This window comes from Akebia trifoliata, chromosome 5 (genome assembly GCF_017979445.1).
Source record: "Akebia trifoliata isolate Shusen 1 chromosome 5, ASM1797944v1, whole genome shotgun sequence".
NCBI lineage: Eukaryota > Viridiplantae > Streptophyta > Magnoliopsida > Ranunculales > Lardizabalaceae > Akebia > Akebia trifoliata.
The window spans coordinates 7,616,599-7,644,230 of record NC_141379.1 but is presented as its reverse complement, the minus strand read 5'-3'; the positions used below and the strand labels follow the sequence as shown (position 1 = coordinate 7,644,230).

At 32.5% G+C, this 27,632-nt stretch overlaps 2 protein-coding genes across 3 annotated transcripts; one reads left to right on the top strand and one right to left on the bottom strand.

Annotated features, from left to right (window-relative positions):
* The first annotated feature begins 6,280 nt into the window (after positions 1 to 6,280).
* LOC147401363 (glycerophosphodiester phosphodiesterase GDPD6-like) lies at positions 6,281 to 13,348 on the top strand. Its single transcript, XM_086442640.1, has 8 exons — positions 6,281 to 6,415; positions 7,607 to 7,785; positions 8,334 to 8,517; positions 8,895 to 8,969; positions 10,506 to 10,615; positions 11,266 to 11,484; positions 12,197 to 12,352; positions 13,006 to 13,348. The coding sequence occupies exons 1-8, from the start codon at positions 6,400 to 6,402 to the stop codon at positions 13,249 to 13,251; spliced, it is 1,185 nt and encodes a 394-aa protein (XP_086298766.1). The 5' UTR covers positions 6,281 to 6,399; the 3' UTR covers positions 13,252 to 13,348.
* Positions 13,349 to 14,365: 1,017 nt separating this feature from the next.
* On the bottom strand, positions 14,366 to 19,740 carry LOC147401362 (uncharacterized). 2 transcript variants are annotated; one of them, XM_086442638.1, is made up of 4 exons: positions 19,657 to 19,740; positions 15,852 to 16,787; positions 14,742 to 14,969; positions 14,366 to 14,623 (listed from the first exon to the last, which is right to left on the bottom strand). In XM_086442638.1, exons 2-4 carry the CDS (start codon positions 16,718 to 16,720, stop codon positions 14,488 to 14,490), a joined length of 1,233 nt encoding a protein of 410 aa, XP_086298764.1. In that variant the 5' UTR covers positions 16,721 to 16,787; positions 19,657 to 19,740; the 3' UTR covers positions 14,366 to 14,487. The 2 variants fall into 2 exon arrangements, with proteins under 2 accessions (XP_086298764.1, XP_086298765.1); XM_086442639.1 differs by lacking the exon at positions 19,657 to 19,740 and adding an exon at positions 18,474 to 18,632.
* Positions 19,741 to 27,632: the final 7,892 nt, after the last annotated feature.

Sequence of the window (27,632 nt, the reverse complement as noted above, 5' to 3'; positions counted from 1 at the left end):
ATTGAAGAGCTCGGTTTAAGGGATTGGGCAACCCAGGTCAACCCAAACTCAATGCCTATATACTAATATATAAATATTTTTATATTAATTATGTATTTATTATTTAACTTTTTTATTTCATCTTATCATTATGGTTTGTGGACAAATAGATATTAGTAGTATGGGTTTTGGTTTAAACATCGTTTGTCTAAATATTCTCTCAGTGATGCATTTGATGGTTGTATATGATTTTGTTTTTGATGTTGAACTTTTTTAGATATAAAATTTATTTACTAATCAAAATAAAATGAGGGTTATTCAATGTGTCCGACCCGTTCAATCTGTCCAAAATTACCTAAATTGGGCTAGTCCCAACTCAACCCAATTTTAGAAGATCAAAGTTGGATCCCAGGCGAATGATTGAGTTGAGTTGAGCTCGGATTGAGGGTTTCTAGCAATTGACTTGAGCCTAGGTTTACCCTCCAACCTGCCCAAGTTGCAGTCCAAGTCCAAACCATATGTTTTATGATTGTTGGGTTCCTCGGGTGAAGAAAATGCCATTAAGAAATTTGCCACCTGTCGCACTGTTTGATAAAGTTTGGTTCTCACCAAAGAAAGTTGCCACATGTCGAGTTATGCTTGAATACATCAATGTAGGGGTGTCAATGGGTCACTTCCAGTTTGGTTCATAAGGAACATAGAACCATAACCACTATATTTATTTCGGTTATGAGTCCGATTCTAAAATAAATGGAATCGGAATCAAACCTACTAAAAAACATGGGTATCTATCAGTTCTAATTCTAAAGAATCAAATGAGAAAAAATATATTTCAAATCATTAAAAAGCTTTATTCCTTTCAAAAAATTAACATTCTATCTACAAATTATAAGTTAATAATTTTTTATACTAAACATACAAATTAATGATTTTTCTCAAAAATAAAAAAATATCTTAATTAAAAGTAAGAAAGTTTTAGAAGAGATAGTTTGTTCTAAGCTCCTATCAATAATTTATATGAAAAATTGAAGAATTTTATCTAATATGCATTACTTTTGATATAAGAGAACACTTTAAAAATCATTTATAGGATGAAAACAAATGGTAAAATAAATCGGCTCCGGATACCCACAAGTACCCATTGGAGATAACCTAACAAATTTTGGTTCTATCGGTTCGAATCCATTTTAGACCCGACTCTAATCAATTCCAATAAAAAGGGAACTGGTACCGGGGTTATCGGCTCGGGTTCTGTTAAAATGGGTACCCACTGACACCCCCTACATCAACATGTCTCCAGGTCACCAAATCCAGTAGAAGCACTTGTGATTATTAGGGTCTGTTATTTACAGAAGTCAACTCCAATTCTAGAAATTGGCTTCTAAAAGAAGTAGAAGCCCAAAGCCTAAAAAGTCACATCCAACAAAAGCTTGTTCGTTACATAAACACATAAGTCAAAAATTTATGTTCATTTGACAACTTTTTATTGTTAGATTTTGGTAAAATGACTAGAATACCCTTAATGTTGATAATGCATCAAGAATGACTAGAATACCTTAATAAATATATAATTACACTATATATATATAAAATAAATTTATATTAAAAAATAATAAAAATAATTATTTTCAATTTAAATAAATTTATAAATTTTATAATTCTATTGAAATTTCGACAACATCTCCTCTTAAAAATGAACATATGAAAATTTTCTAATAAAGAAAATACTTGCATAATACACAATTCAATATTCATATAAAGATGAAGGGCGTTGTGGTAATAAAGTAGTGATAATGAATTACTTTTGGCCTTTGTAATAAAGATAAAGGGTATTTTGGTAAAAATGAAGGATATTTGGTAATTCTCTTTTTTTTTAAGATTAAGTTTAGTTGGAAATTTGATTAAAGATGAAGGGTATTTTGATAATTTCCTTTTATTTTTTAAGGTTAAGTTTGGTTGAAAATTTGATTAAAGATGAAAGTTACTTTAGTAAAGATGAAGGGTATTAGGAGATCTCCTTTTGTTTTTTAAGGTTAAGTTTGGTTAAAAATTTGATTAAAGATGAAGGGTATTTTAGTAATCTCATTTCATTTTTTAAAATTAAGTTTGATTGTAAATTTGATTAAAGATGAAAGATATTTTGGTAATTACACTTGAACCATTTTACGTTTTTGACTTCCCGTAAAAGTCATTTGAAGAAGTCCCTCTTGAACGATTTCTTTTAGAAGCTACTTTTGGACTTCAATTGAAATTCGCAAGAGTTAAAAAAAGTCCAAACGAACATCTTTTTTTGACTTAAAAGCAAAAAAAAATTGATTCCTGAAATTCAAATAAACAAGGCCTAAACAACAATGCTTGACACTCTTCATCAAACAGACAACTAAGATGGAAGTATTTTCCAAAACATTCTAACCCATACGCATCTTTAAGAAATCATAATAAAATTCGTTTGATGGAGAGCCCCAAACATCGTTTGAAGTTTGCGTTTTGTCAACATGGGTCGAGAACCCGTTGAGGTGCATCAATTTGAGGTTTGGTAAAAAGAAAAAAAAAATTGAGAGCATTTATGGTAGGAAATTAAATTTTCAAACGAAACCAAGATAAAGTTAGCTGGCATTGCAATCCAAGCTAGATAAGTTGGACAAGTGAGGGTATTACAAGTGTTTATTATTATAAAATATTGTGGGTCCCACTTGATAACAAATTTGATTAAAAGGAGTTTAAATTGGGTATTTTTTTTTTTTTTCTAAAGATTTGAATTTTTTATTTGATTATAAGAATTGAAGAATAATTCCAATAGGGTATAAAATAAAAAATCTCGATAAATGTGAACTCTCTATAATGGTGAGAGAAAGAAGACAATGTTGATGATTATTAGAATAAAAGATCGGAAGTGATATAATAATATGTATTGAGATACATTAAATATATTCTATTAAGATTAAGGTAGATTTGATGAGATCAGGGTGGAGCAATGATTTTATTCTTGTGGGGTCAAGTAATAGAGGAAAACATTTTGTGGGGGCAACCAATAGAAAAAAAAAAACAAAAGTTTCTGGGGGTAATAGTAGTGGATTTTCTTATCCACCATTGTTATTTGTCACAATAACTCATAGACTTCAAAAATTCTTGTAGGGGTAAGTGCCCCCACTGTAAATCTGTCCCTGGATGAGATTAGATTAGATAATGATCTAATTCAATTAGGATTTGATTTAGTTTATGTTTATTCAATCAATTAATATTTTCTACATTTTTCTAAATCTTAGAGTTAGAGTTATTGTTTTAATTTAATTATTAAGATATTTATTTGAGTTTTACTTTGTTCACAATGATAAGGAACACAATCAATGTTTAAATGAATTGATCTTTCCTATCATTGAGAAAAACAATTTGAATTTGTAACATTGAAATCAAATGTATACAAATATGTATGCGGATATAGAAATGAACTGAATTGTACTATAATTGTTGTTGAAGTGTGAATTAGATCTGCTATTATTTATGTTTCATGCACATAATCTGCTATTATGTCTCGTGCACATAGAATTGATATAGAAAATTTTGCCTGTATTTTTTTCTTTGATTATCAATCCCAAGTCTAGACTATTATGAAAAAATGATAAGAAAATAACAAATACACAATGTGAAATAAAATAGAAAGCACATATAAAAATTTATAAGGTTCATATTTTCATTAACTACTTTATTGAAGGCAATTGATCTTCTTAACTATCACAAGTAATTATCGGGACATTAAACCACACTATAAAATTAGGGAAACGACGGATGAAAAAAAAAAAAAAAAAAAACAAATATACCAAAGAATCCATATGGTTTTAAGTGAGGGGGGATAACCATCACGACAATCTTTGTACTTAATCAAATAATGGAGAAGTTCATAGAAAAGAGAAACAATACAGATTTTCTTTAGTTAATCTAGGTATTTTATCAAGATATTGTTGCAGAAGCCTTGGGTTGTCTAATGTCAAAGTAATTTCCTTCCTTCGGAGCACTATCAAACTTCGTGGTTAAAAAAGGTGGACCAATGATGTATCACTTCAATTTGCTAATGATACTTTTCTTTTCATCGATGCGTCAATTGATCGAACTAGATTCCTAAGGAGTTTATTATGCCACTTTAATCAAGTGTCAGGATTGACCATTGATTTGTAGACGAGCTAAGTCTTCGAGTTTGAACCAATGTCCAATCTTCATGTGCTTGAGCAGTACCTGGCTGCGAATTGGGTTCACCGCGGACTTCCCAGTAGGTCGACTACTTCACGCCACTCAGAAAAAAGTCAAGAATCTAGGACCCAATTATGAAAAGAGTGAGGAAAAATTTATTCTCGATTACCCGGAGGATGGAATACCTAAGTTAACAATTTTGTTAATAATATATTAATTTTTTGAAAGGAATTACATATATATAATGATTAAAAATATAGTTTTTGTCATTCAATTCTTGAGAATTGAAATCGATCGGTACTTGTAATTTTTGACGATTCTAATTTCGATTCCATTTATTTTGGAACCAGATACGAAATCGATAAAAATCGGAATTGAACTAATATAATAATTATGGTTCTAAATTTCTTAGGAACTGAATTGGAATCGACCCATTATCACCCATAAATGAGAGTTAAGATTCTTAAATTTATTTATTTATTTATTTATTTTTATTTTTTAAGTTGTACTGGAGTAAAATTGAAATGTACATCGATTCTAACATTTTGATGTATATATTAATGTTACTTCGGCATTATCGTTTTTTTATTTTCTTTTAACAACCAACGACTTATCCGAATAATAGAATATTTTAAATGGAATATTCCATTTTGAGTTTTGACTTTGGAAGTATGTATAATGATTATGTACTTTACAGTGTTCCTAAGCTATCCTACTTCATATGTCGGACTGATTTAAAGTCATTAAAATCAGATCTAATCTAGTATGCAATGTGGCGTAAACTAAATAGGTGTAGTTGGATAGATACCTAACGTCTCGTAGGACCCTGACATCTGACATATTTTATAAGCAAAAATAAAAAGCTTTTATTACAATTTAAAAAACTACCTTTAAATTAAGGATGTCAATGGGTGGATTTGGTTTGGTCCCTATGATATTTGGAATCATAACCTTTATATTTTATCGATTTCGATTTTAATTTTAAAATAAGTGGAATTGGAATCAGAACCATAAAAAATCATGAGTACTCGTCGGTTCTGATTCTCAATAATCGGATGAGAAAAATTATTTCAAAATCATTATAATAAAAAATTTCTTCTAAAAAATAACATATTATTTGTAAAGTATCAACTTAATAATAATTTGTTCTACTAAAATGATAATTTGATGATTTTTATTTTCAAACATTAAAATGCATTTCCTTTGCAAGTAATAAATTTAAAAAGAAATGACTCTTCTTAAACTCAAATATTTAGTTTATACAAAATTTGAAGAATTTTATATTATATATGTTAATTTTAAAATATAGGATTACTTTGAATCATGTATAATGTAAAAATAAATGACAAAATAAATTGATTCCGGATACCCATTGGATAAAATCTAATGGTTCCGATTCTTATCAGTTTAGTTTCATGTTAGACCCGACTCTAATCGATTCCAATAAAAAGAGAATCGAAGACGAGATTTTTAGTTTCGATTCCGGGTAAATTGGTACCCATTGACACCCCTACTTCAAATTCCATATTTATGATATTTGTTATCCATCAAATCTTATTTTATTAAGTTTATTACTAAACAAATCTTTTAAAAGGAATCCAAGTAACGTCGTAAAATTCAAATTGATGAGTTTAATTTGTTACTTAACATACCTTGGAATGGATCCTAATCACATCCATTTTTAAAATAAACAATCATGATCTGATATCACAAAATTATAAAAGATGAAATTCTAAGAATTTTAAACTAAAATCATGGAAAAAAAAATTTAATTTTCATCGTAGAATTTTAGTATTTAAATTTGAGACTTTGGTAGTCACCCATTTGTGACACATTCTATCAAGATCGAAAAGGATTTATTTTAAATTTTTTCCTCTTGAGTCTGATTGTTTCCATGAAATTTAGAAGTCTATGTTATTGGGTAGGCGTAACAATCCTTAATAAGTTTGGAAATCTTACTAATTTCATTACGATAATCTAATTCGTAAAGTAAAGTTTGTTGCAATAACAAAGTTGATAAAGTAAGGGAGTTTTTGTAATAAAATTGCAACAGATAGATCTGTCCGGTAAATCTCTCCAAAGAGCTTTTCTACTCCGTACGACATTGAATGGATAATGCAATATAGTTATATAGCTTGCGAAGTACAATAACATATCTCCTCAAATTTAAAAAGTCCTTCGAAAGAGCATAGCAAAGCAGGGGAGACTGAGAAGTCAAGATTGAGAGCAGTGGCGATGACTTCTTCCCTCTGTAAGCTAAAGCACCCAACCCTAACCCTAATTTCGTTTCTGATCGTTTGGATTGTTTTACTGCATTTCAATTGTTTTTATGGTTTATGATTCTGTATTTTGGAGCTGTAGATTTAGTTGGTCTGCATTTCTGTGATTGATGTAATCAGATAAATCTAAATTTCATTTCTAGTGGTTACTTTATTGCATCAAATCAAAGCAGCATTTTAATGAAAAATAAATTTTTAAAAAAATGTAAATCTTTAGATGTAATGGATAATTTTTTGAGTCTTTGTAGATTGATACTGTGATATATATTGATTTACGGTAAATTAAAGGAAAAAAATCACATTTTTTTAAAATTTTTTTGGTGGGTAAGCTGTGATTGAACCCAAAATGTTTCTGTAGAATATTGATGGAACGTTCATGGTGGGTTCATTCATATTTCTGCTGAAATATGTAGATCTTTGTGGATTATTTATTAGATTAACTGATAAAAAACCCAAAAATCGCTTGTGAATTTGATGGTTACTATCATGAGATCTTGCTGAATTTCTTGCCTTTGATATCTCCTTGAGTGACCCACCAAATGTCTGGCCGCTGCCACTCTGTATGATTCATGGTTTTAAATCTTGTCCGAGAACGAGATGTCTCGCTTGAGTCATCTGGGTATCGTCCATGAACAAGACGGATAGACATGCCATCGCACACCTGCAGAATCTTGCGATATAAACAACAAGTTGATTTGGACGATATTTTGAAAATCTCGGCCGAGTCCGTCAAACTTGATTTTTTATATTTTAATGAAAACAATAACTTTTTTAGAATTTAAAATTTTATTATCTAAATAAAATAAGATTTTAATAAAACATCTTGTAATCTACCTTATTTTATAATTAAAAAAATTATAATTATTTTCATATAAAAGATATATGAATAAATAATTATAAACGGAGTTAAATGGTTTATCTCGTCTAAGACAAGTTGACTTGTCCATGGAGGAGACGAGACGAGACGTCAAACCGAGATTTGACACCATGTTATGAGTGGCATACGTACAACTATGCTGTTTAAAGACCATAATCAATGGCTTATATGATGGGACCTTTGATTTCCACATGAGATGTTTATACAGATTTTTTTATTGGTTTAGTTGATATTGGGATCCAAATTAATGCTGATGATAATAAATGGATTCATTTTATGTTGGCAGGGTTTGTTCCATTTCTATTTCTATCAGTCATACATGGATGTGTTGGAAGGCCTCTTTATCCACTTCCAAGTAAGGCGGACTATAAGAATAGACAGCCATTACAAACATTCCGTCCCTATAATATTGCACATAGAGGTTCAAATGGGGAGCTTCCCGAAGAAACTGCTTCTGCATATATGGTATAAGTCGAGTGTACTTATGGCTTGATTTGTGTGGTTGAGCATTGAGAAATTACACCTTTCTTTTATTGTTTAATACTTTGTGATCTGAATACATATATAAAGTGACTTGACTTAGTGATACTGGTTTTAGTGGGAAGTCGATGAAAATCACTTATGTAAGTGACTCATCCTATTTAAACCACAATATAGTTGTAGGCTTTTAGCATTGATTGAGTCAAACATGGAAATCAAGCATTTTAGAGACCAATTTTGTTCATCGAGAAAATCAACTTGGATTATCTTGCACTTAAATCCTAGTAAAAAAGTTTGGATTGGGGAAAATTTGGTAAGGGAAAAATTTCGAAAAATTCTGCAAAAGTCAGAAAATATATGCTACTGAATTTTCAAACCGTTGCTGACATATTGTTTCACATGTCAATGTATTTTTCCTTTCCACGGTATGATTTACTATATGTTCTAATACTCCTCTTGTTTCAGTTGATAAGATTCATCTCATCTCTGTTGAAGAAGAGTTGGCCCCTAAAGATTTTGGTTGTTTCTTGCAGAAAGCTATTGAAGAGGGTGCAGATTTTATAGAAACAGATATTCTCTCTTCTAAGGATGGTGTGCTTATTTGCTTTCACGATGTAATACTTGATGAGACAACTGATATTGCAGACCATGAAGCATTTGCTAATCGTAAAAGGACCTATGAGGTTCAAGGAGTGAATATGACCGGATGGTTCACTGGTATGCGAGCTGTATACATTTCAGCTGCTTTTTCTTCATGCTTGGAATTTATGAATGGCTATTCCTTGTGATGAATCTAATACATGTATTATTGAAGTTAGGTATTAATTATATATTTTAATTGTATAACCACGGTTTCAATTATTGGTCGCGTGATTTGTATTATTCAGTTGAGAAGTCAAGATGTATCATATGAAATGGTACAACAAATTTTTGTGTGTGTGTGTGTTTGTTACAATTCATTTGATTAATTGTATTGTTGTTCTATAAAGTAGTTTGTTTCATAATAATTTAGGAATCACCTTCTCAAGTCTTGGTTTAAAAATTCCTCAACAAGAGATGTAAACAGAATGAACTGACTATCTAATTATGTGCAGTTGACTTCACACTAGAAGAATTAAAATCATTACGAGTGAAGCAGCGGTACCAGTTCCGGGATCAACAATATAATGGTAAGTTACCATACAGTTAAATGTTTTGAACATATTTTGTTTGCTCTCGTTTTGCATTTTGCTAGTGTTAAATTTATGGCTTAATTAAACTGTAGAATGTTTCATAAGTTTGTTGGATACCATGATGATGGAAACTTTAGAGTTGATATGTAACCCAAGAAGTAGTTCATCTTATGTATCAAAATTTTATGCTTGAAATACACATAGAAAATCCTACATTTCAATTTCTAATGGCCGGAAAGAACTAAACACCACCCTTTGAATGTAAATTGTGCAATGCCAATCCCATAACAATCTATTTCCAACTAACAATTTCATGTTTCATAAAATGAGTTAGTCTACTGATCTTATAAAAACGAGTGGCCATTACAAGTAATAGCATAAGCCAACCAAGATGTTTAAGTTGAAAATTATTTCTCATCTGCTAATCTTGCAGTTCCATGATTTAAAGACAAATCTGTAGTGATATCATTTGCTTGAGTAGGTAATGCAGGACGCAAATCAAGCAAGAACCCATGACTATTGACTTGATTTGTGTCCTGCCTTAGTTGGTTTGTTGCTCGGTGCCTGTATGAATATGTATGCCACTCAAATATTATCTAAATCACGGATTTTGTTATAAATTTGCTTCAATCATTTCAGATTTCTAATCAGTTGTAAATATTCCAAGTTGAAATCTAGTGGTGTGGTTTTAGAACTTATGCAACTAAGTTTTGTTTTAGCTTTTAGTGGTGAAGTTGGAGTCTTCTTCCTCAACTAAGGATCTTTCAAAGTGATGGTTTAAGAGTTTTCCCATATTACATGACTTATCCAAACTAGTATGTGTTAAATTTGTGTTTTGGGTCTTGATCTAAATCATAGGGTTGTTTGTTGGTAAAACTTTATTTGGATCTTCCAATGCCAATTCTAGTCCAGCTGTTCTCCATTCACAAGTCATACTGTACTTCCCAGAATTGTAGCTGACTCCTGGAGGATTTTTTGTATAGGTTGAGTCACTCTTTGTCTCTTGAGATTTTAATTCTTGTTTGGGTAATCACTTATCAGTCAGTCTCCTATATATATATAGATATTGGCAATGAAGGTCTGTGTGACTGATGTTGATAACATGTAATTGTAGTTCCTTGATTCATGTTACGATGTACTGTATATGGGGTCAGGAGATTATATAGAGTCAGCAACATGAAACCTATGTGGGCAATTCATTTTATCTTTAGTTATATTTTCTGTTGAAGGTCTATGTCTCCATATTTTTAATTAATACCTCAATCCACTTCATTTGGCCTTCCACTTGTACTTTTAGAACCTTCAGCTTGCATTGAAGTGTTCCATCTCATTGGTGCCATTATTAATCTTTGTTGTACTTGCCCAAACCATCTCAATTAAATTTTCTTCATCCCTTATTGGGGTTACCACTAGATTCTCTCAAATGTGTTCATTTATGCTTTCGTCTTTCCTAGTCTTTTACTCAGCCACCTCACCTTTTCCATCTCTGACAAAATTATTCAATGAACATGTTATGTTTGGATTGATGTGCAGGGCAATTGTCAATCATTACTTTTGAAGAATTCATTGCAATTGCGTTAGACGCAACCAGAGTTGTCGGTATCTATCCGGAGATGAAAAATCCGGTATTCATCAACCAGCATGTAAGTAATCTTTATTATAAATCATGGCAAGAAATAGTGTGGAATATAATTTAGAGTTTTCTTGCAATTTATAATAAACAAAAAATGGCCCGAATCATGTTGGTATGCATGTCCTTTTTAAAGGATTATCTTAGAATGAAGTTCATGTCATTGTCACAGCCTTATTCAATTATTTGGGGTTAGCAACACATCTTGATCGTTCATTCAATATTATCTTGTGATTCGTGGAAGAAATTGGCAAAAATTTACATTAATTATCAATTTGATGTGACCCTCCTTCCTGGCTTGGCCTTGGAACCAATCTCATCTCGAGGTTATGTTCAAGTCATCAGAAAAATTGAGAACGTCTCAACTGAAATAATCCAAGGCATTCTGAAACGTTTTTTTATTTTTATTTTGATAAGTATGACGTTCTGAACCATTCCTGAAACATTCAATGAATATCTCTATCGAAACATTCCAAAATGGTACAAAACTTTGAACTTCTGGACCCATTATGTGATGCTGAAAGGTCAACGGCGTGGAGTTAGTTTGGATTTGGAACCTCATCTGATCTATTTTCGTAGCACAGTGTGTTATATCAACTTCTAAATGGAACTTTTCTAGAGATTGCCTTTTAGATCCTTATTTTAAATCTGCTACTTCAACAGGTCAAATGGGCACATGGGAAGAAGTTTGAAGACAAGTTTGTTGAGACGCTGAAGAAATATGGATACAAAGGTTCATATCTGTCAAAAGATTGGCTAAATCAACCAGTATTTATCCAATCTTTTGCACCAACTTCACTCATTTATGTTTCAAATCTGACTGACTCGCCCAAAATCTTCTTAATTGATAATATGACAATGCCAACCCAAGACACAAATCAGGTTTGTCCTCTTCTTTCATGGTTTTATACTTGATTGCTTGGTTCTAAAACACCAGGAATTATGAATTTTGACAACTTTACTCAAATATGGGCCACATATCTAGGATTATAGCTTGCTTAATATAACTTGAACATGCCTTCTTTAGAATCTTAAAAAGGACTTCAAATTGTTTTGGAGGGTCAATATATTTACAAGAGCAAATGCTTTTCAAATTTAGAAATCTAAATCTTTGACTCAGGCTATAAATAGGTCTACGAAAAATAGAAGCCCCAATGTTATCTATCTATCCCTTTTATGGACTGATAAGGAAAGATTGCAAATAAGTCTAGAAAGAGTATAGATTATCCAATTGCCATCATCTAATCAAGAAAATTTGAGACCAGAGATCTATGTTGGACTAGTTGAATATTTGAATGGTGGGTTTTGAGCCCTTATATTCAACTTGGATGCAGCAATTTATTTGATAATTATAGCATATAAGACCAACCATTGAAAACTTTTCTGAATTTAAGGTATAATAACTTTTTTTTGGTGTTTTTGCTTGACATCTTAAAGGCATTTACTTGTCTGCATTGGTTCATTTATCTTGTTCATGTTTCATAATTAGAATAATCATGTCAAAATTGCAAAGATGGTTAGTTTTATTCCTCCATGTTAAATTTCAAATGTTTGTTTCTTCCTAATGGGTGGAATGGTCATGCCTTATGTGCAGTCGTATTGGGAGATCACTTCGGATAGTTACTTCGAATTCATAAAGGAGTATGTCGTTGGGATTGGACCCTGGAAGGACACTTGTGTCCCTGTTGAAAACAATTATTTGTTAACACCAACTGATCTTGTTGCAAAGGCGCATGCTCATAACCTACAGGTGTGCATGTTCTTCATATCAATACTTCTGGCCATACTATTGTTTTTATAATGGTTATAATGGATTGACCGGCTTATGGCTATTAGTATATATGCTGTTATCGATGATGTTATATCAATCTATCTTCATAAAAAGTTTCTTGCGTATTTCTAAAATATACCACTCAAATTCTTTTTCCTCCTTTTGTCGATATTGTATTGTTTCCTTAGATGTTCTTATTGTCTATTTCAAAATTTGGCCAAGTCAACTCGGTTTCATCTCAATTCATTTCAAATTTTCAATATCCCAGGATGTTGATTTCCAAAGAAGTAAACCACAGTAGAGCTTTTGAATGAGTGATTTTGAATAAACCAAACAAGAATTGTCAAATGTTCACAGGTGGTGGAGAATTTTTGCTTAATTATTTCTTACATGAATGGTGAAGCAACAAGTTGTCAAGGGAAACTTCTGATTCTTTTGGTTCATATGTATTTCCTTGATTTCATTTGACCAGGTTTACTTATTTCTATGTCCAGAATGAGTCACAGTTGTTCTTCTTCTTTTTCTAGTTATTTTATAAATTATTACTATCTTTGCTTTCCCATGAAACTTCGGCAAATTGGTTTACGAAGTTCATTGAGAGGTGTTTGAACATGACATTGATTTTGTTTCAGGTACACCCATACACCTTCCGGAATGAGAACCAGTTCTTACACTATGATTTCCATCAAGATCCGTATCAAGAATACGATTACTGGCTAAACGAAATAAAAGTTGATGGACTCTTCACAGACTTTACAGGGAGCGTTCATAACTTTCAAGAATGGACATCCCCTCGCCACCTTCCAAAAGATGATCGCAGTGCGTCTAAACTATTGCGTAGGATTTCATTTCTGCTCTCCTCCTATAGGAAAGTATAAGGAAAGATAGATGGTTATAATTCTATCATTATTTCCAAATTATTGGTTTTATGTAAGATTCATCTACTCAATAAAATTCTTGAAGTCTGTCTATAAAGTGTTCCATTGCTACCACAACTCCATTGTCCATTGCACTGCATCCCTTGAGGTGATAATTGCGGCCCTGTTTTTATAGCCACGAGCGAGCGATGGAAAATGTTAAGAGAGAGAGAGAGTGAGGAAAAAAAGAGAAGAAAATCAGGATCACAAAAAGAGTTGTTTTTAGCTATAATTCAAAGAGACATCAGTCTTCTAAACCATGCGATGGTAAGGGTTATAACCCAAATCCAAACAGAGGTTGTGGGCTCCTGGCAGAGGCTATTGTCTCCGCTCACCTTAGAGGTTTATCCCAATCTAAACCTGTTGGATTGATCTGAACCATTGAATAACCCAAAAAACAAAAAAAAAATGAAAGAAACCCAACCTTATATCTCAAAATTCAAATTGGATTGAAACTTATGGGGTTTTAAAATTTAAGAAAATGGTTACTCTTTTGTTTTAAAGGTCATCATTAGCATAATGAGCAAACTTATTGTACCTATAGTGGCATCGTCTTGAATAATTTGAAGAAATATTTTTGAAGTTTTTTTGCTTGGATGATGGTACTTATGTAAGGATTAGGAGTAAAGTTGTTTCTTTTCTTGTAAGGGTCAAGGGTAAAGTTTCTTGATTAGATGATGAACTGGTTTTACTATTACATTCTTTTGCAGATAGATGAATTTAAATTGGATCCCATGTCAATGCATGTGTGTCACAAGTTGTTGTTCGAGGACCATAAGACTTCAGATCATTGCACTGTACATAATCAATCCATTAAGATGACAAAATAAAAATTACAACAGATTGAAGAGTCTAATACTAATGCTATTATCACGTAATGAGAACAAATATGCAGAGGTGCCTTCTTAAAAGAGTCGTGATAATCTGACGCCCTTCTCTGACATACGCCCCCCATCACAGAACTGTAGAGATCATTTGCCTCAGTATACATAAGAAAATATTTATGGTTCTGCGTATCCCGAGGCAAATGATTTATGGTTCTGTGATGGGGGCGTATGTCAAAGGGGAGGGGGTCTGAAAATCATTATACTTCTTAAAATATAAGTTAAGCAGGCAACTAGTTGTTGTTAATGGGGGACCAAAGTGATTTTGCATGTTTATACAGGCAAAAATGTGAAGCTGTTGGACTATTCTCTCTCAACAACATGAAGGGCAATTACAACAAGGACACCACTTTGACTCATGCCTTTTTTGGGAATGTGGCTGTGTCTGCTTCTGCGGTTGTTGCTCAGGTTCTACCTTCACAGAAGCTCTTCTTCCTCCCTTTCTCAATCTTCAGAAGGAAAAAATAATAATAATAATAATAACGGTTAGGAGAATACATGGGTAGAAAATGAGTAGTATGAAATAATCAAAGTTACAGGTGAGCATAGATAGAGAGAGAAACTTACATGGAAGGTATGAAACATGCCATGCTACAACAGTTGAAACAACAGCAGAGTGCACAGCTACAGTTACAACATTTGCAGGACGGCAAAGTACAGTGGCAGGATGGCAATGAACATCGGCAGCAGCACGGCTGAATACAATTAGAACAGGAGCAGAATGACCATTTACAATGGCATAATGTACACCTTCCTTTACAACAGTAGCAGGATAACCATGCAAACCTCTTCCTTCTGCAACGCAAAAGGTATCCATAAAATCAGAGTTGAGGGCACCTTTAGATACCACTATGCATGCACCGCTTGCTAACCAACTAACTACTCCAAAAGACCGATCTTTTGAGGGGGGGGGGGGGGGGGGGAGAACTATGAATATAAAAGGGTCAATATAAAAGGGTCACAAGCCTTAACTAGGGTATGACACACCCTAGAATGGAGGAAAATATACACTCAACACTCCCCTTCACTCATAAGGGTGGAAAGAATCGAACCTGTGACCTATACGAAGAACCTAGCGCTCTGATACCATCTTAACCAACCAACTACTCCAAAAGACCGATCTGTTGAAGGGGGAGAACTATGCATATAAGAGGGTCACGGGACTTAACTGGTGTCTGACACACCCAAGAGTAGAGGAAAATATACACTCAACAATTACATCAGGTTGGCAACCGGTGTAAAAAAGTGTGATTTCTTAACATGAATCCTACTAGGATTTGTTCGGTAGATCCCAAATCTTTGGGATAAAATTTTGATGATGCTGATGATATGCATAGTGTGAATATGCATGCAAGTAAATCTGTATACATGCCACACACACAAAAAAAAAAAAAGGGAGGTATTCCTCAAAAATGTCTGTACAAGATTGCAGGAACTTTAAAGTGATGATCTCGCTGATATAAGGTAGCGAGATCGTGGATTTTTTTTTTCTTTCAAAGAGTGATAATCTGGCAAAAAAGCATGTTTTGGGAATTAAAATGAACAGTGTACTGGAATCGGCATTTCCCCATATTCAGCACACGGAATAGTAATTTACCCTAAACAGTACACTTAAATGCAGGTATGCATCCACACACATGTAGAGACGTTTAACATATAGAGTGTGTTATATCTTACTTTGGAGATGCAACGAAGAGAACGCTGCTAGTTTCACTCCCATCAGAATGGCGAGGGATGATTCTAGGAGAACAATAGAATTCATCGGCAGGAGGAAGCATCTGTTCCTTAGTATGATCTTCTGTAGCTACCCTTAGAATCTCCTTTATGGCTCCGACTGCTGCTTCAGCTACATTTACATCTACATCTACCCTTAACCCTAAATCCGAATCTTTTTTTTCAGGGTCTACAGTTGCACTAGCCGGGGGTGGTTTATTAGTAGACACAATCAACTCAAGATGCTTTTTGGTATTAGGAAATATCAACTCCCCGGACTTGGAACTCGGAAAAATCAACTCCCCAGGCTTCCCGAGCTCTCCAGATGCGGTCATAAGGAAATAATGGTCTCTTGAGAAGCTATTATTCCCAACATTAATGCTGAACAATGACTCGTTGGAAGCCGCACTCCAATCTGTTGGTGTTGTAGATTTACTTCCCGCAAACACGTAAGATGGAATCCTATACGAACTGAACTCATCTGACCGCACCATCAATTGAACTGGAGGGGATTGCGTCATGGGTGGAGATGTCGATCCTGGCGAGTCCACATCATATGCTTCGTACTTGAGAGAGTACTCATTGTGAACATCTTCTTCGCCATCTCTTGAAGTTGAAGCTAGCTGAGCTCCCTCAGTATGACTACTAGTGCTTGCATTGGACTTAATAAGTTTGTTCTCGCTCAATAGGAAGAAATTTTTGTCAAATGAAGAGCGCGAAGAAGAAGAAGAGTCAGACTTTTTGCCTGGGCTAAAAAGACCACTTTCACTGATAGTGACTTCGGTATGTGTCGTAGAATGTCTACTACTTCCACTCTCATGTTCAGATTCCATAATTTAAATATCTAATCAAATTCAGGATTCAATCCTCCTCTAACCTCTTCTCATGTAGAAATTCAAGCTGCAAAAAACATGAACATATAAGGTTTACAAGTCAGGATAAAGATTGAAAGGCACAGTGGATGGTTTTGATAAAGAAAACATAGTAAATAGCATAGATGCTTCAACAGTAGTAAAATAAGAAGGTAAAAATTTCTGATCATCACATTGTTAAGTCTTCCTCATTGGATGAGCTAGCTCATAGGTAAGGTTTTTCAAACAAAACTAGTCATCCCAATCAAAAATCTAAATTTAGATAGTTAAAAACAATATAGGTCAAAATATAATTTGGTAAATTGGAAGTTGATTTGTTCCCCTAAGAGAAATGGGGGGTTGGGGATTAGAGGTTTAAGGTTAACTAATAAATCTATTTTGGGTAAATGGTTATAGTGGTTTGGTGAAGAGAGGGAAAGCTTGTGGAGGAGGGCCATGCATGCAAAATATGAGGATAGAAGGTTTGGGTGGTATAGTGGGGAGGCGAAAGGGATTTATTGGTGTATTGTAAGGAGGGGGATTTTGAATAGATAATTTGATATCTCGAGGGTGGATCACTCCCAATTTTTGCCTCCTTTGGGGAAGATGGGGAATCCGCGGATTACACTCTCATTCATTGCTATTTCTCACAAGGTATTAGGACTTCTTTTCTTTCATTATTTTGAATGAGTTGGGTTTTCCTCAATAAATTCCTTTCTTTGCTCGAGGGTTGGCGCTATATCTTCTCTCTCAAAAAGAAGCATCTTTGGTCTATCCTTCATTCAGCCATAGCGTGGGGTATCTAGAAGGAGAGAAATAACAGGGTGTTCAATAACAAAGAGAGTAATGCACACTTGGTCTATATGGAGATTTTAGGTTTGATGTTCTTTTGGGCCAAGCTTAACAAGGAATTCACGGGGTCTTCTTCGAAGATTTTGTGTTTAGATGGAACGAATTGTGTAGCTCTCAGTCTTAGTTTAGCTCTTTTTGCTTTTGGTCTTCCTTTGATTTGTTTTCTGTTTCTTCAATTTTGGGGGCTATCTCGACCTTCCGCATACTTTTCTCTTTCTTTTATAAATCTCAGGAATTGCACAAATGATGTTTTTGGGTTTCTTCTCAAATCCCATAATCTTCACCCTCCCTAAAACCCTTCTAATGTTCTTGAGATTTGAATGTCAAATACAATATAATTTTGAGGACGAAGAGTAAAAAAAAAAATTTACCATATTCAATGATTAATGGATAAATTGCATATTAATTCATTGATTCAATTTCAAACTGCCCTTAAAAAAAATTAATTTCATTATTTATTTTTCTCTCTTTTGTTAATTAATTCCCATAAAAATATTTCCATTAAACTATCATCTAATATTTCTGACACTTGCAGAAAAAAACAATTGAACCATATATAACAAATATTGGCAGGTCGAAATTCAGTTAAACCTAATAAAAGGGGTGTCATCATAATCAACATAAGAAACAATATGAATCAAATTGTTCGTCAAAAAAATTAAAATTATACTCGAAACCCTAATTATATCAAGTATCCAAGTATCTGAAAATGAAAAACTCCTTCGCTTCCCAATTAATCTATGAAGGAATTAAAACAGAAAAAAAAAACAAAAAAACAAAAAAAAATAAATGAATCTAATGATCAAAATCCATGATAGAAAAAAAAAAAAAAAACTTTCAAAAAAGATTAATTCAAGGAAAAGAGATGAAAACTTCAATTTACCTGGATTAAACTGTGAATTTCATATTGGTGTTTGGATTTGCAGGTTAGATGACTTTGGGGGATTTTTTTTCCACAATTGTTTTTGTTGGCGAGATGAGGAAAAAAAATGGGATTTTGGAAAGTAGGATTTCTGAGTAAACTCAGAATGGGAGGCAAAGAGTCTATGAAGAAATTAAAACAGAAAAAAAAAACAAAAAAACAAAAAAAAATAAATGAATCTAATAATCAAAATCCATGATAGAAAAAAAAAAAACTTTCAAAAAAGATTAATTCAAGGAGAAGGGATGAAAACTTCAATTTACCTGGATTAAACTGTGAATTTCATATTAGAGTTTGGATTTGCAGGTTAGATGACTTTGGGGGATTTTTTTTCTACAATTGTTTTTGTTGGCGAGTTGAGGAAAAAAAATGAGATTTTGAAAATTAGGATTTCTGAGTAAACTCAGAATGGGAGGCAAAGAGTCTATGAAGGAATTAAAACAGAAAATAAAAAAATAAAAAAACAAAAAAAAATAAATGAATCTAATAATCAAAATCCATAATAGAAAAAAAAAACTTACAAAAAAGATTAATTCAAGGAGAAGGGATGAAAACTTCAATTTACCTGGATTAAACTGTGAATTTCATATTTGAGTTTGGATTTGCAGGTTAGATGACTTTGGAGGATTTTTTTTCCACAAATGTTTTTGTTGGCGAGATGAGGAAAAACAATGGAATTTTGGAAATTAGGATTTCTGAGTAAACTCAGAATGGGAGGCAAAGAGTCTATTAAGGAATTAAAACAGAAAAAAAAAATGAATCTAATAAATAAAAATCCATTATAGAAAAAAAAAAAACTTTCAAAAAAGATTAATTCAAGGAGAAGGGATGAAAACTTCAATTTACCTGGATTAAACTGTGAATTTCATATTTGAGTTTGGATTTGCAGGTTAGATGACTTTGGGAGATTTTTTTTCCACAATTGTTTTTGTTAGCGAGATGAGGAAAAAAAATGGGATTTTGAAAATTAGGATTTCTGAGTAAACTCAGAATAGGAGGCAAAGAGTCTATAAAGGAATTAAAACAGAAAAAAATAAAACAAAAAAACAAAAAAAAATGAATCTAATAATCAAAATCCATGATAGAAAAAAAAAACTTTCAAAAAAGATTAATTCAAGGAGAAGGGATGAAAACTTCAATTTACCTGGATTAAACTGTGAATTTCATATTGGAGTTTGGATTTGCAGGTTAGATGACTTTGGGGGATTTTTTTTCCACAATTGTTTTTGTTGGCGAGATGAGGAAAAACAAAGGGATTTTGGAAATTAGGATTTCTGAGTAAACTCAGAATGGGAGGCAAAGAGTCTATGAAGGAATTAAAACAGAAAAAACAAAAAAAATAAATGAATCTAATAATCAAAATCAATGATAGAAAAAAAAAAAAACTTTCAAAAAAGATTAATTCAAGGAGAAGGGATGAAAACTTCAATTTACCTGGATTAAACTGTGAATTTCATATTGGAGTTTGGATTTGCAAGTTAGATGACTTTTGGGGATTTTTTTTCCACAATTGTTTTTGTTGGCGAGATTAGGAAAAAAATGGGATTTTGGAAATTAGGATTTCTGAGTAACCTCAGAATGGGAGGCAAAGAGTCTATGAAGGAATTAAAACAGAAAAAAAAAAACAAAAACAAAAAAAAGTAAATGAATCTAATAATCAAAATCCATGATAGAAAAAAAAAACTTTCAAAAAAGATTAATTTAAGGAGAAGGGATGAAAACTTCAATTTACCTGGATTAAACTGTGAATTTCATATTAGAGTTTGGATTTGCAGGTTAGATGAGTTTGGGGGATTTTTTTTCCACAATTGTTTTTGTTGGCGAGATGAGGAAAAAAAAATGGGATTTTGGAAATTAGGATTTCTGAGTAAACTCAGAATGGGAGGCAAAGAGTCTATGAAGGAATTAAAACAGAAAAAAAAAATAAAAAATAAAAAAAAATAAATGAATCTAATAATCAAAATCCATGATAGACAAAAAAAAAAAAACTTTCAAAAAAGATTAATTCAAGGAGAAGGGATGAAAACTTCAATTTACCTGGATTAAACTGTAAATTTCATATTGGTGTTTGGATTTGCAGGTTAAATGATTTTGGGGGATTTTTTTTCCACAATTGTTTTTGTTGGCGAGATGAGGAAAAAAATGGGATTTTGGAAATTAGGATTTCTGAGTAAACTCAGAATGGGAGGCAAAGAGTCTATAAAGGAATTAAAACAGAAAAAAAACAAAAAACAAAAAAAAAAAATAATAAATGAATCTAATAATCAAAATTCATGATAGAAAAAAAAAACTTTTAAAAAAGATTAATTCAAGGAGAAGGGATGAAAACTTCAATTTACCTGGATTAAACTGTGAATTTCATATTGGAGTTTGGATTTGCAGGTTAGATGACTTTGGGGGATTTTTTTTCCACAATTATTTTTGTTGGCGAGATGAGGAAAAAAAATGGGATTTTGGAAATTAGGATTTCTGAGTAAACTCAGAATGGGAGGCAAAGAGTTTATGAAGGAATTAAAACAGAAAAAAAAAATAAAAAAACAAAAAAAATAAATGAATCTAATAATCAAAATCAATGATAGAAAAAAAAAACTTTCAAAAAAAATTAATTTAAGGAGAAGGGATGAAAACTTCAATTTACCTGGATTAAACTGTGAATTTCATATTGGAGTTTGGATTTGCAAGTTAGATGACTTTGGGGGATTTTTTTTCCACAATTGTTTTTGTTGGCGAGATGAGGAAAAAAAATGGGATTTTGGAAATTAGGATTTCTGAGTAAACTCAGAATGGGAGGCAAAGAGTCTATGAAGGAATTAAATCAGAAAAAAAAAAAAAATAAAATAAAAAAAAATAAATGAATCTAATAATCAAAATCCATTATAGAAAAAAAAAACTTTCAAAAAAGATTAATTCAAGGAGAAGGGATGAAAACTTCAATTTACCTGGATTAAACTGTGAATTTCATATTGGAGTTTAGATTTGCAGGTTAGATGACTTTGGGAGATTTTTTTTCCCCAATTGTTTTTGTTGGCGAGATGAGAAAAAAAAATGGGATTTTGAAAATTAGGATTTCTGAGTAAACTCAGAATGGGAGGCAAAGAGTCTATGAAGGAATTAAAACAGAAAAAAAAAATGAATCTAATAATCAAAATCCATGATAGAAAAAAAAAAACTTTCAAAAAAGATTAATTCAAGGAGAAGGGATGAAAACTTCAATTTACCTGGATTAAACTGTGAATTTCATATTGGAGTTTGGATTTGCTGGTTAGATGACTTTGGGGGATTTTTTTTCCACAATTGTTTTTGTTGCGAGATGAGAAAAAAAAATGGGATTTTGTGAAATTAGGATTTCTGAGTAAACTAATAATGGGAGGCAAAGAATCTATGAAGGAATTAAAACAGAAAAAAAAACAAGAAAACAAAAAAAAAATGAATCTAATAATCAAAATCAATGATAGAAAAAAAAAACTTTCAAAAAAGATTAATTGAAGGAGAAGGGATGAAAACTTCAATTTACCTGGATTAAACTGTGAATTTCATATTGGAATTTGGATTTGCAGGTTAGATGACTTTGGGGGATTTTTTTTCCACAATTATTTTTGTTGGCGAGATGAGGAAAAAAAATGGGATTTTGGAAATTAGGATTTCTGAGTAAACTTAGAATGGGAGGCAAAGAGACGATTTCGGAGGCTTTTGTCCCAAAATAACAAACTCTGTTTGCCATTCCCGCCATTGTCACCAACAACTTTTCTCCTTCTCTACTTCAGTTATTGTTCGGATCTTGTACTCCTGGGAGTCAGATAGGTATCTAACTCCATATCTCATTTGGATGCTCTATGCTAGAGTATTATGGATACCAATTTACCCAATTACCCTATGTGTCAGAATTGGAAAATTTTCAAGAAAAAAATATATAATTATAAAAAAGAACATAATTTTTTGATATTCTCAAAAATTAAAACAAAAGTTCAAAACCAAAACATTGGTTGAAATTGCATTTTTCAAAATGTCAAAAAACCCTAGTCGAAAAACATTGAAAAACGCTAGTTTCCGATGGCTATTTTTTCAAATAAAGGTGTCAAACTGGCACTTTTTTTTTTTGTGTAATTTATTTACTTTTATTTTCTTGATAATAATTTCCACTATCAAAAACCAATTAGTCGGATTTGGGTCTACCATCATGGACCAGATTATTTTACGATTGTGGGTAATTATATCAAGGAACCGTTAAGAATGCTAAATCTTTGGATTTCATACGACTTGAAACTAAATCCGATAAGAACCAGAATCAGTGTTTTATTTAGGTTTTAGTTCTGGATATACATGAAAATGAACCAAAATCAACCCATTGACGCCCCTCATTGCTTCCAGGCCCACAGTTTTGAATACCTTAAAATCGCTAGATTGATCTGATTGGGGACATTAGATCGTTGGACTGGAGAATTTTTTGTCCCAACTTTTTTAGTGGTTCTTTGTAGATCGAAAACGTTAATGTATGAGAGGAAATGAAAGATCACGACATGGGCTGTCCAAAATAGAGTTGTAGTTGGGTAGCTACCAATCTCCATGAAGTACAGGATCCACATAATGGGCATTTTTATTTAAAAATTTTAAAAATATGAAATCTTTAGAAGGACTTGCATGTATTAGATAAGATAATATATGCTTGAGAGCCCAAACCTAATGACTAAAATATCTTTGAGGCCCAAGTTTAGCAAAAACATGAATAGAGTACTCGACAAACTTGATAAGGATTTCTTCAACCTAGCAAAAGTAGAAGAACCAATGAAACAGATTTATTAATCATTGAAATTCTTAACTCCCAAACAAAAATTAGTTTAGAGATTTTGAAGATTAAAACAAATCGTAATTCTAGATTACGATTTCGAGTTTGAGGATAAGCATTTTGTCTTAGTTCAAAAATGTTTGTTGCCAATGCCCAATTCAAAGGTAGAGAGATCCAAAGCTATCTTCTTTAATTTTGTTAGGTTTATGCCTTGTATTCTATTGGTGATATTTTATGGGCATAAGGGATTGTAAATGAGAAGTATCTCGTTGTCTTAAGGGTAATTTCGTATAGCACTATAAATGTTGAGTTTAGTTTCACATTAGACACTCATTGCGTTGTCATTCTTTCCTTAAAAGCTCTTGGGCTTCTCTACTCATAGTCAATTGGTTTTGAATTAGATCTTCAAACGTATCATGCATGATATCAGAGTAGGCATTTCTCTCTTCCATGTCACCCAATTCATCCACGAGTTTGGCCTAGTCCAGCCCACATGTGCGGGAGCGTGTTGAGTTTAGTCCTACATCAAACACTTATTGTATTGTCTCTCAACTTAGAAGCTCCTCGGCCTCTCCACTCATTGCCAATTGGTTTTAAGTGGACCCCCAAATTTATCAATAAATTCATAATAAGGGAGGATTTCATTTTTGAGAGGAAGTGCGTCTAAGAGATTGTGTTCTTGTTTTTTTCGCAATAATAGTGAACAGATCACATTATAGTCCATGGATGTATTTAATCTTTTCGAATTATGTAAATTTTGTTTTATGTTTTTTTTATTTTGCTTTGCATATTTTTGTTTTTAAGAATAATGATTTTCTGACGCCCCCCTTTGACACACACTCCCATACCCCATAACGTAGCACGTGCTAGAATCATAGATTATTTTTCTCGAGATGCACAACTGCACATATTTATGAAGATGCATAGTTGTGTATCCCGAGGAAAAAATTATCTTATCAGGGATCAATATATTATTCCTGTTTTATTGTTGGTACAATGTAAGACAAGTACAAAAACATGAAATAATGTTGTCCGACCCTACAGTTGGATGATATAATGGATAAACAAATAAGGCCTGAGGAATGATAGTATGATATCCTCATTCCTGCACAGTAGGTGCAGGATTAAAGTAGAGGGAGTCACGATTAATATGCTGTCATTTAGGATATTTTATTTAGCATAAAAAAGTTTGACCAGATGATGTGCATTGTTCTTTCGACTTGTTCTTTTTTCCTTTTACATCGATAAATAAATTTTTTTTTTTAAACAAAGTAGTAACAGTTACTCGATTGATCTGATGGTTGCAATGATTTAATAATTTAGATCAATCAAACCAAGTAGTTAAAAAAATGTATGTAAGTGATGGGTCTTTAATCAATCCGAATTAAATGCTTAAATGAATTTTCGGAAGCGTGAAATATGTTTGATTAGCAGATTAACCGACGTCTTCCTTCATCAAATTCCAAAGTGGATATCAACTTATCTTCAATTACATAGGATGTGGCTTTGGACAAAGTGGAATGGAAGAATGGAATTCATTTGGCTGATCCAAATAGTTGGGACAATGCTTTGATGACCATGACAATCTTTCTTCAACTTCTCGAATGAGGTTATATGTAAGGGAAAATTACTTAAAGGATCCTTGCGGAGGGACTTCTTTCTAATTAGTCCTTAAGTTTTCAGTGGTTGTTTGACAGGACAATTAGTAAACTTTTTTCTTTCTAAATGATCCTTGGACCTCATCTACCACATTTCTCACAATTGAATGTCCTAATAGTTCAAATTCATTGTTTTCATCTAAAAATTGAAATTTTCACATCTCAATCAAGTTTCAGAGGCTTCGTTCCTATAGAAAGGATTTAAGAAAGAAGATGAGGTCATTTTCAAGGATTTTTTCAAACATTTTTGAAGATGTATGTAAAAAAACAAGAATTTTTTCACCTTTTTTTTCCTTATTTTTTGGGTGAAAATCGATCAATAATAGTTCTTTTGGGATGAAATCATTTAAACAAGTCATTAACTCAAGTTTTTAGTCGATTTTTTCATGTATTTTAATCGAAAATTAAAAATGGGTGGATTTTACTAATGTTGGGTTCACCACTTTTTATTTAAGAAAATGATGAACTCCACAGTAATTAAAAAAATGTCGAGTTCGATAGTAAATAAAAAGTGGTGAGTTTGATAGTAAAAAATGTGAACTCAACAATAAATAAATAAACATCGAGTTCGACAATAAAAATTATGAACTCGACAGTACGATGGACTATTAAAAAAAAAAAATTTATTAAATGTCATGCCAAACTAACACGCAAAACTTAAGGACAAGGGTCCTTTAAGTAATTTTTCCCTAAATGTAAAACCCTTAGGATTTTTTGTGTTTTTATAGTAAGATTGATCCCCATCCATCACAAGACATGCTCTACTGTCAAATTATTTTTTTTCCGACGAGATCCATCAACTATGGCCAAAGAAAGACCAAGGACTAAATAAAAAGACTATTGAAAAGTGTAGGACAGAGATCACACTTCATCAATTTGTACTTATAATTCTAGCATGGTTTCTTATATCCCTACTTACTTGGCATGTGTATTTTGTGGGGGTATTGGATGTACTATGATTGGATCTAGGCAAGATATAGTGTTCTAAGAGTCCAGTTGCCTCACCCTTACTAATCAGGCCCATGGGTTCGGAAACCCCAGTCATAAATAAATAAATAAAAAAGAAGAAAGACAATGTTGCAGTTACTATACAAGACATTGCGACATAGATGTGTACACGAAACCATAGATGCTTTCCTCGAGATACGAGTGGAAAACATCTATGGTTTTGCACGCACCTCCACGTCAACGTAGTGTGAAACGCAATTTCTTGCGCAGTCACTCTAGTACGACTCATTAGAAAAAGGTGATGGAGCCAATTCTAAGAATGCTACATAGGAGAAAGGACCAATGGAAGAGATATAGGAGGTCTAATAGGCGTACTTTCTTTAAAATTTCAAAAATAGAGAACACTAGCAAAGATGACATGTAAGGTTTTTATGCCACAAATGTATCACCTTGGCATGTAGCATCCGTGCAACACTTAAGATGTCCCTTCCCCTATATTCATAATTCCATCTCGACATTTAATTCACTATCTTATAAATTAGTTTTGGACATCATTTCCTGGTAGATGTTGAAGAAGTTCTTCCATTAACTTCTTCTTATTATGTTGAAAGATCTTATTTATTTCGATAAAATTAATCAAAAAAATTATTATTAAATAGATGTTACGATAATCTCATACAGTACCAATTAGGGCTACCAAGTACTAATCCCTCCTAGAAGTATTAGGACCTTTCTCCCAAGAGTCGTCTTGATTTTTGGACTTAATTTTTTTCACTCAACTAACGTAGCACTACGTCATAATGGGTAAAGTGCGACGCGGTTTTTGCAGAAAGAACGATAGCTTTGAGCTGTCGTTTTAAGCGACAGATTCCTACAACCGCTAATCCGCGAAAAAAGTTATTTTTCCACCTCAAACTCGACTCGACTCAGACGTTTTTTCATTCAACTCAACTCGTATCGTTATTATTGTCTTAAACTCGACTCACACACTCGATTTTATTCGATTGACTCTCTCTGTCTTTCTCTTTCTCGACTCTCTCTGTCTCTCTCTTTTACTCACTGGTTTTTCTTCGATCGAATCTCTCTTTCTCTCATTCACCGATTTTGTTCGATCAAATCTCTCTATTTCACTCATTGGTTTTCGTTCGATCTACTCTTTCTCTTTCTCTCACACTTGTTTTCGTTCGATCGATTCTCTCTCTTTCACTCATACTAGATTTCGTTCGATCGACTCTCCTTCACTCACAAAATCGATCTAATTTTGAACATTAATTCTTCGCTTGATCTCTCACTCACAGAATCTTGGATTTTGAAGAAAAATAACTAGGGTTTCCAGAAGCAATCAGATTTCAAAATCATTGATCTAGGGTTTCAATCTCTCACTCAATTATCTCAAATTACTAGAGTCATCTTTAGCAGATTTGAAGAAGAAAGAGGTACGGATTCGCCCATCTCAAATTATTTCTTATGTTTGAAGGCATTAAAGGTTTTTAATTGATATTATGTTGGAAAATATCCTTATTTGAATCGCATCTTCCTGATTTCTAATTGTAGCAATTCATATCATGTTCACAGAACTAGGATCCACCAATAAATCCCTAGCCATGATTGAGTTTTTTAACACTATTGTGACTAAACAACTAGAAGTTAATTTAAAACTAATATTTGAAAGAATTTAGTAGTTCTAATGTGTTCATTTCTGGGGGAATGTTTTGAAAAACTTGTAAAATG

Excerpts from the sequence above, each read along its gene's own strand:
- LOC147401363 (XM_086442640.1), top strand. Across the intron at positions 7,786-8,333 it reads AAACTGCTTCTGCATATATG|AAAGCTATTGAAGAGGGTGC; the intron begins GTATAAGTCGAG and ends TGTTTCTTGCAG. Across the intron at positions 8,970-10,505 it reads CCGGGATCAACAATATAATG|GGCAATTGTCAATCATTACT; the intron begins GTAAGTTACCAT and ends ATTGATGTGCAG.
- LOC147401362 (XM_086442638.1), bottom strand. The coding sequence starts at position 16,720 with ATGGAATCTGAACATGAGAGTGGAAGTAGTAGACATTCTACGACACAT. Across the intron at positions 14,970-15,851 it reads CTCTTCGTTGCATCTCCAAA|AAGGAAGAGGTTTGCATGGT; the intron begins GTAAGATATAAC and ends TTTGCGTTGCAG. Across the intron at positions 14,624-14,741 it reads GCATGTTTCATACCTTCCAT|ATTGAGAAAGGGAGGAAGAA; the intron begins GTAAGTTTCTCT and ends TTCCTTCTGAAG.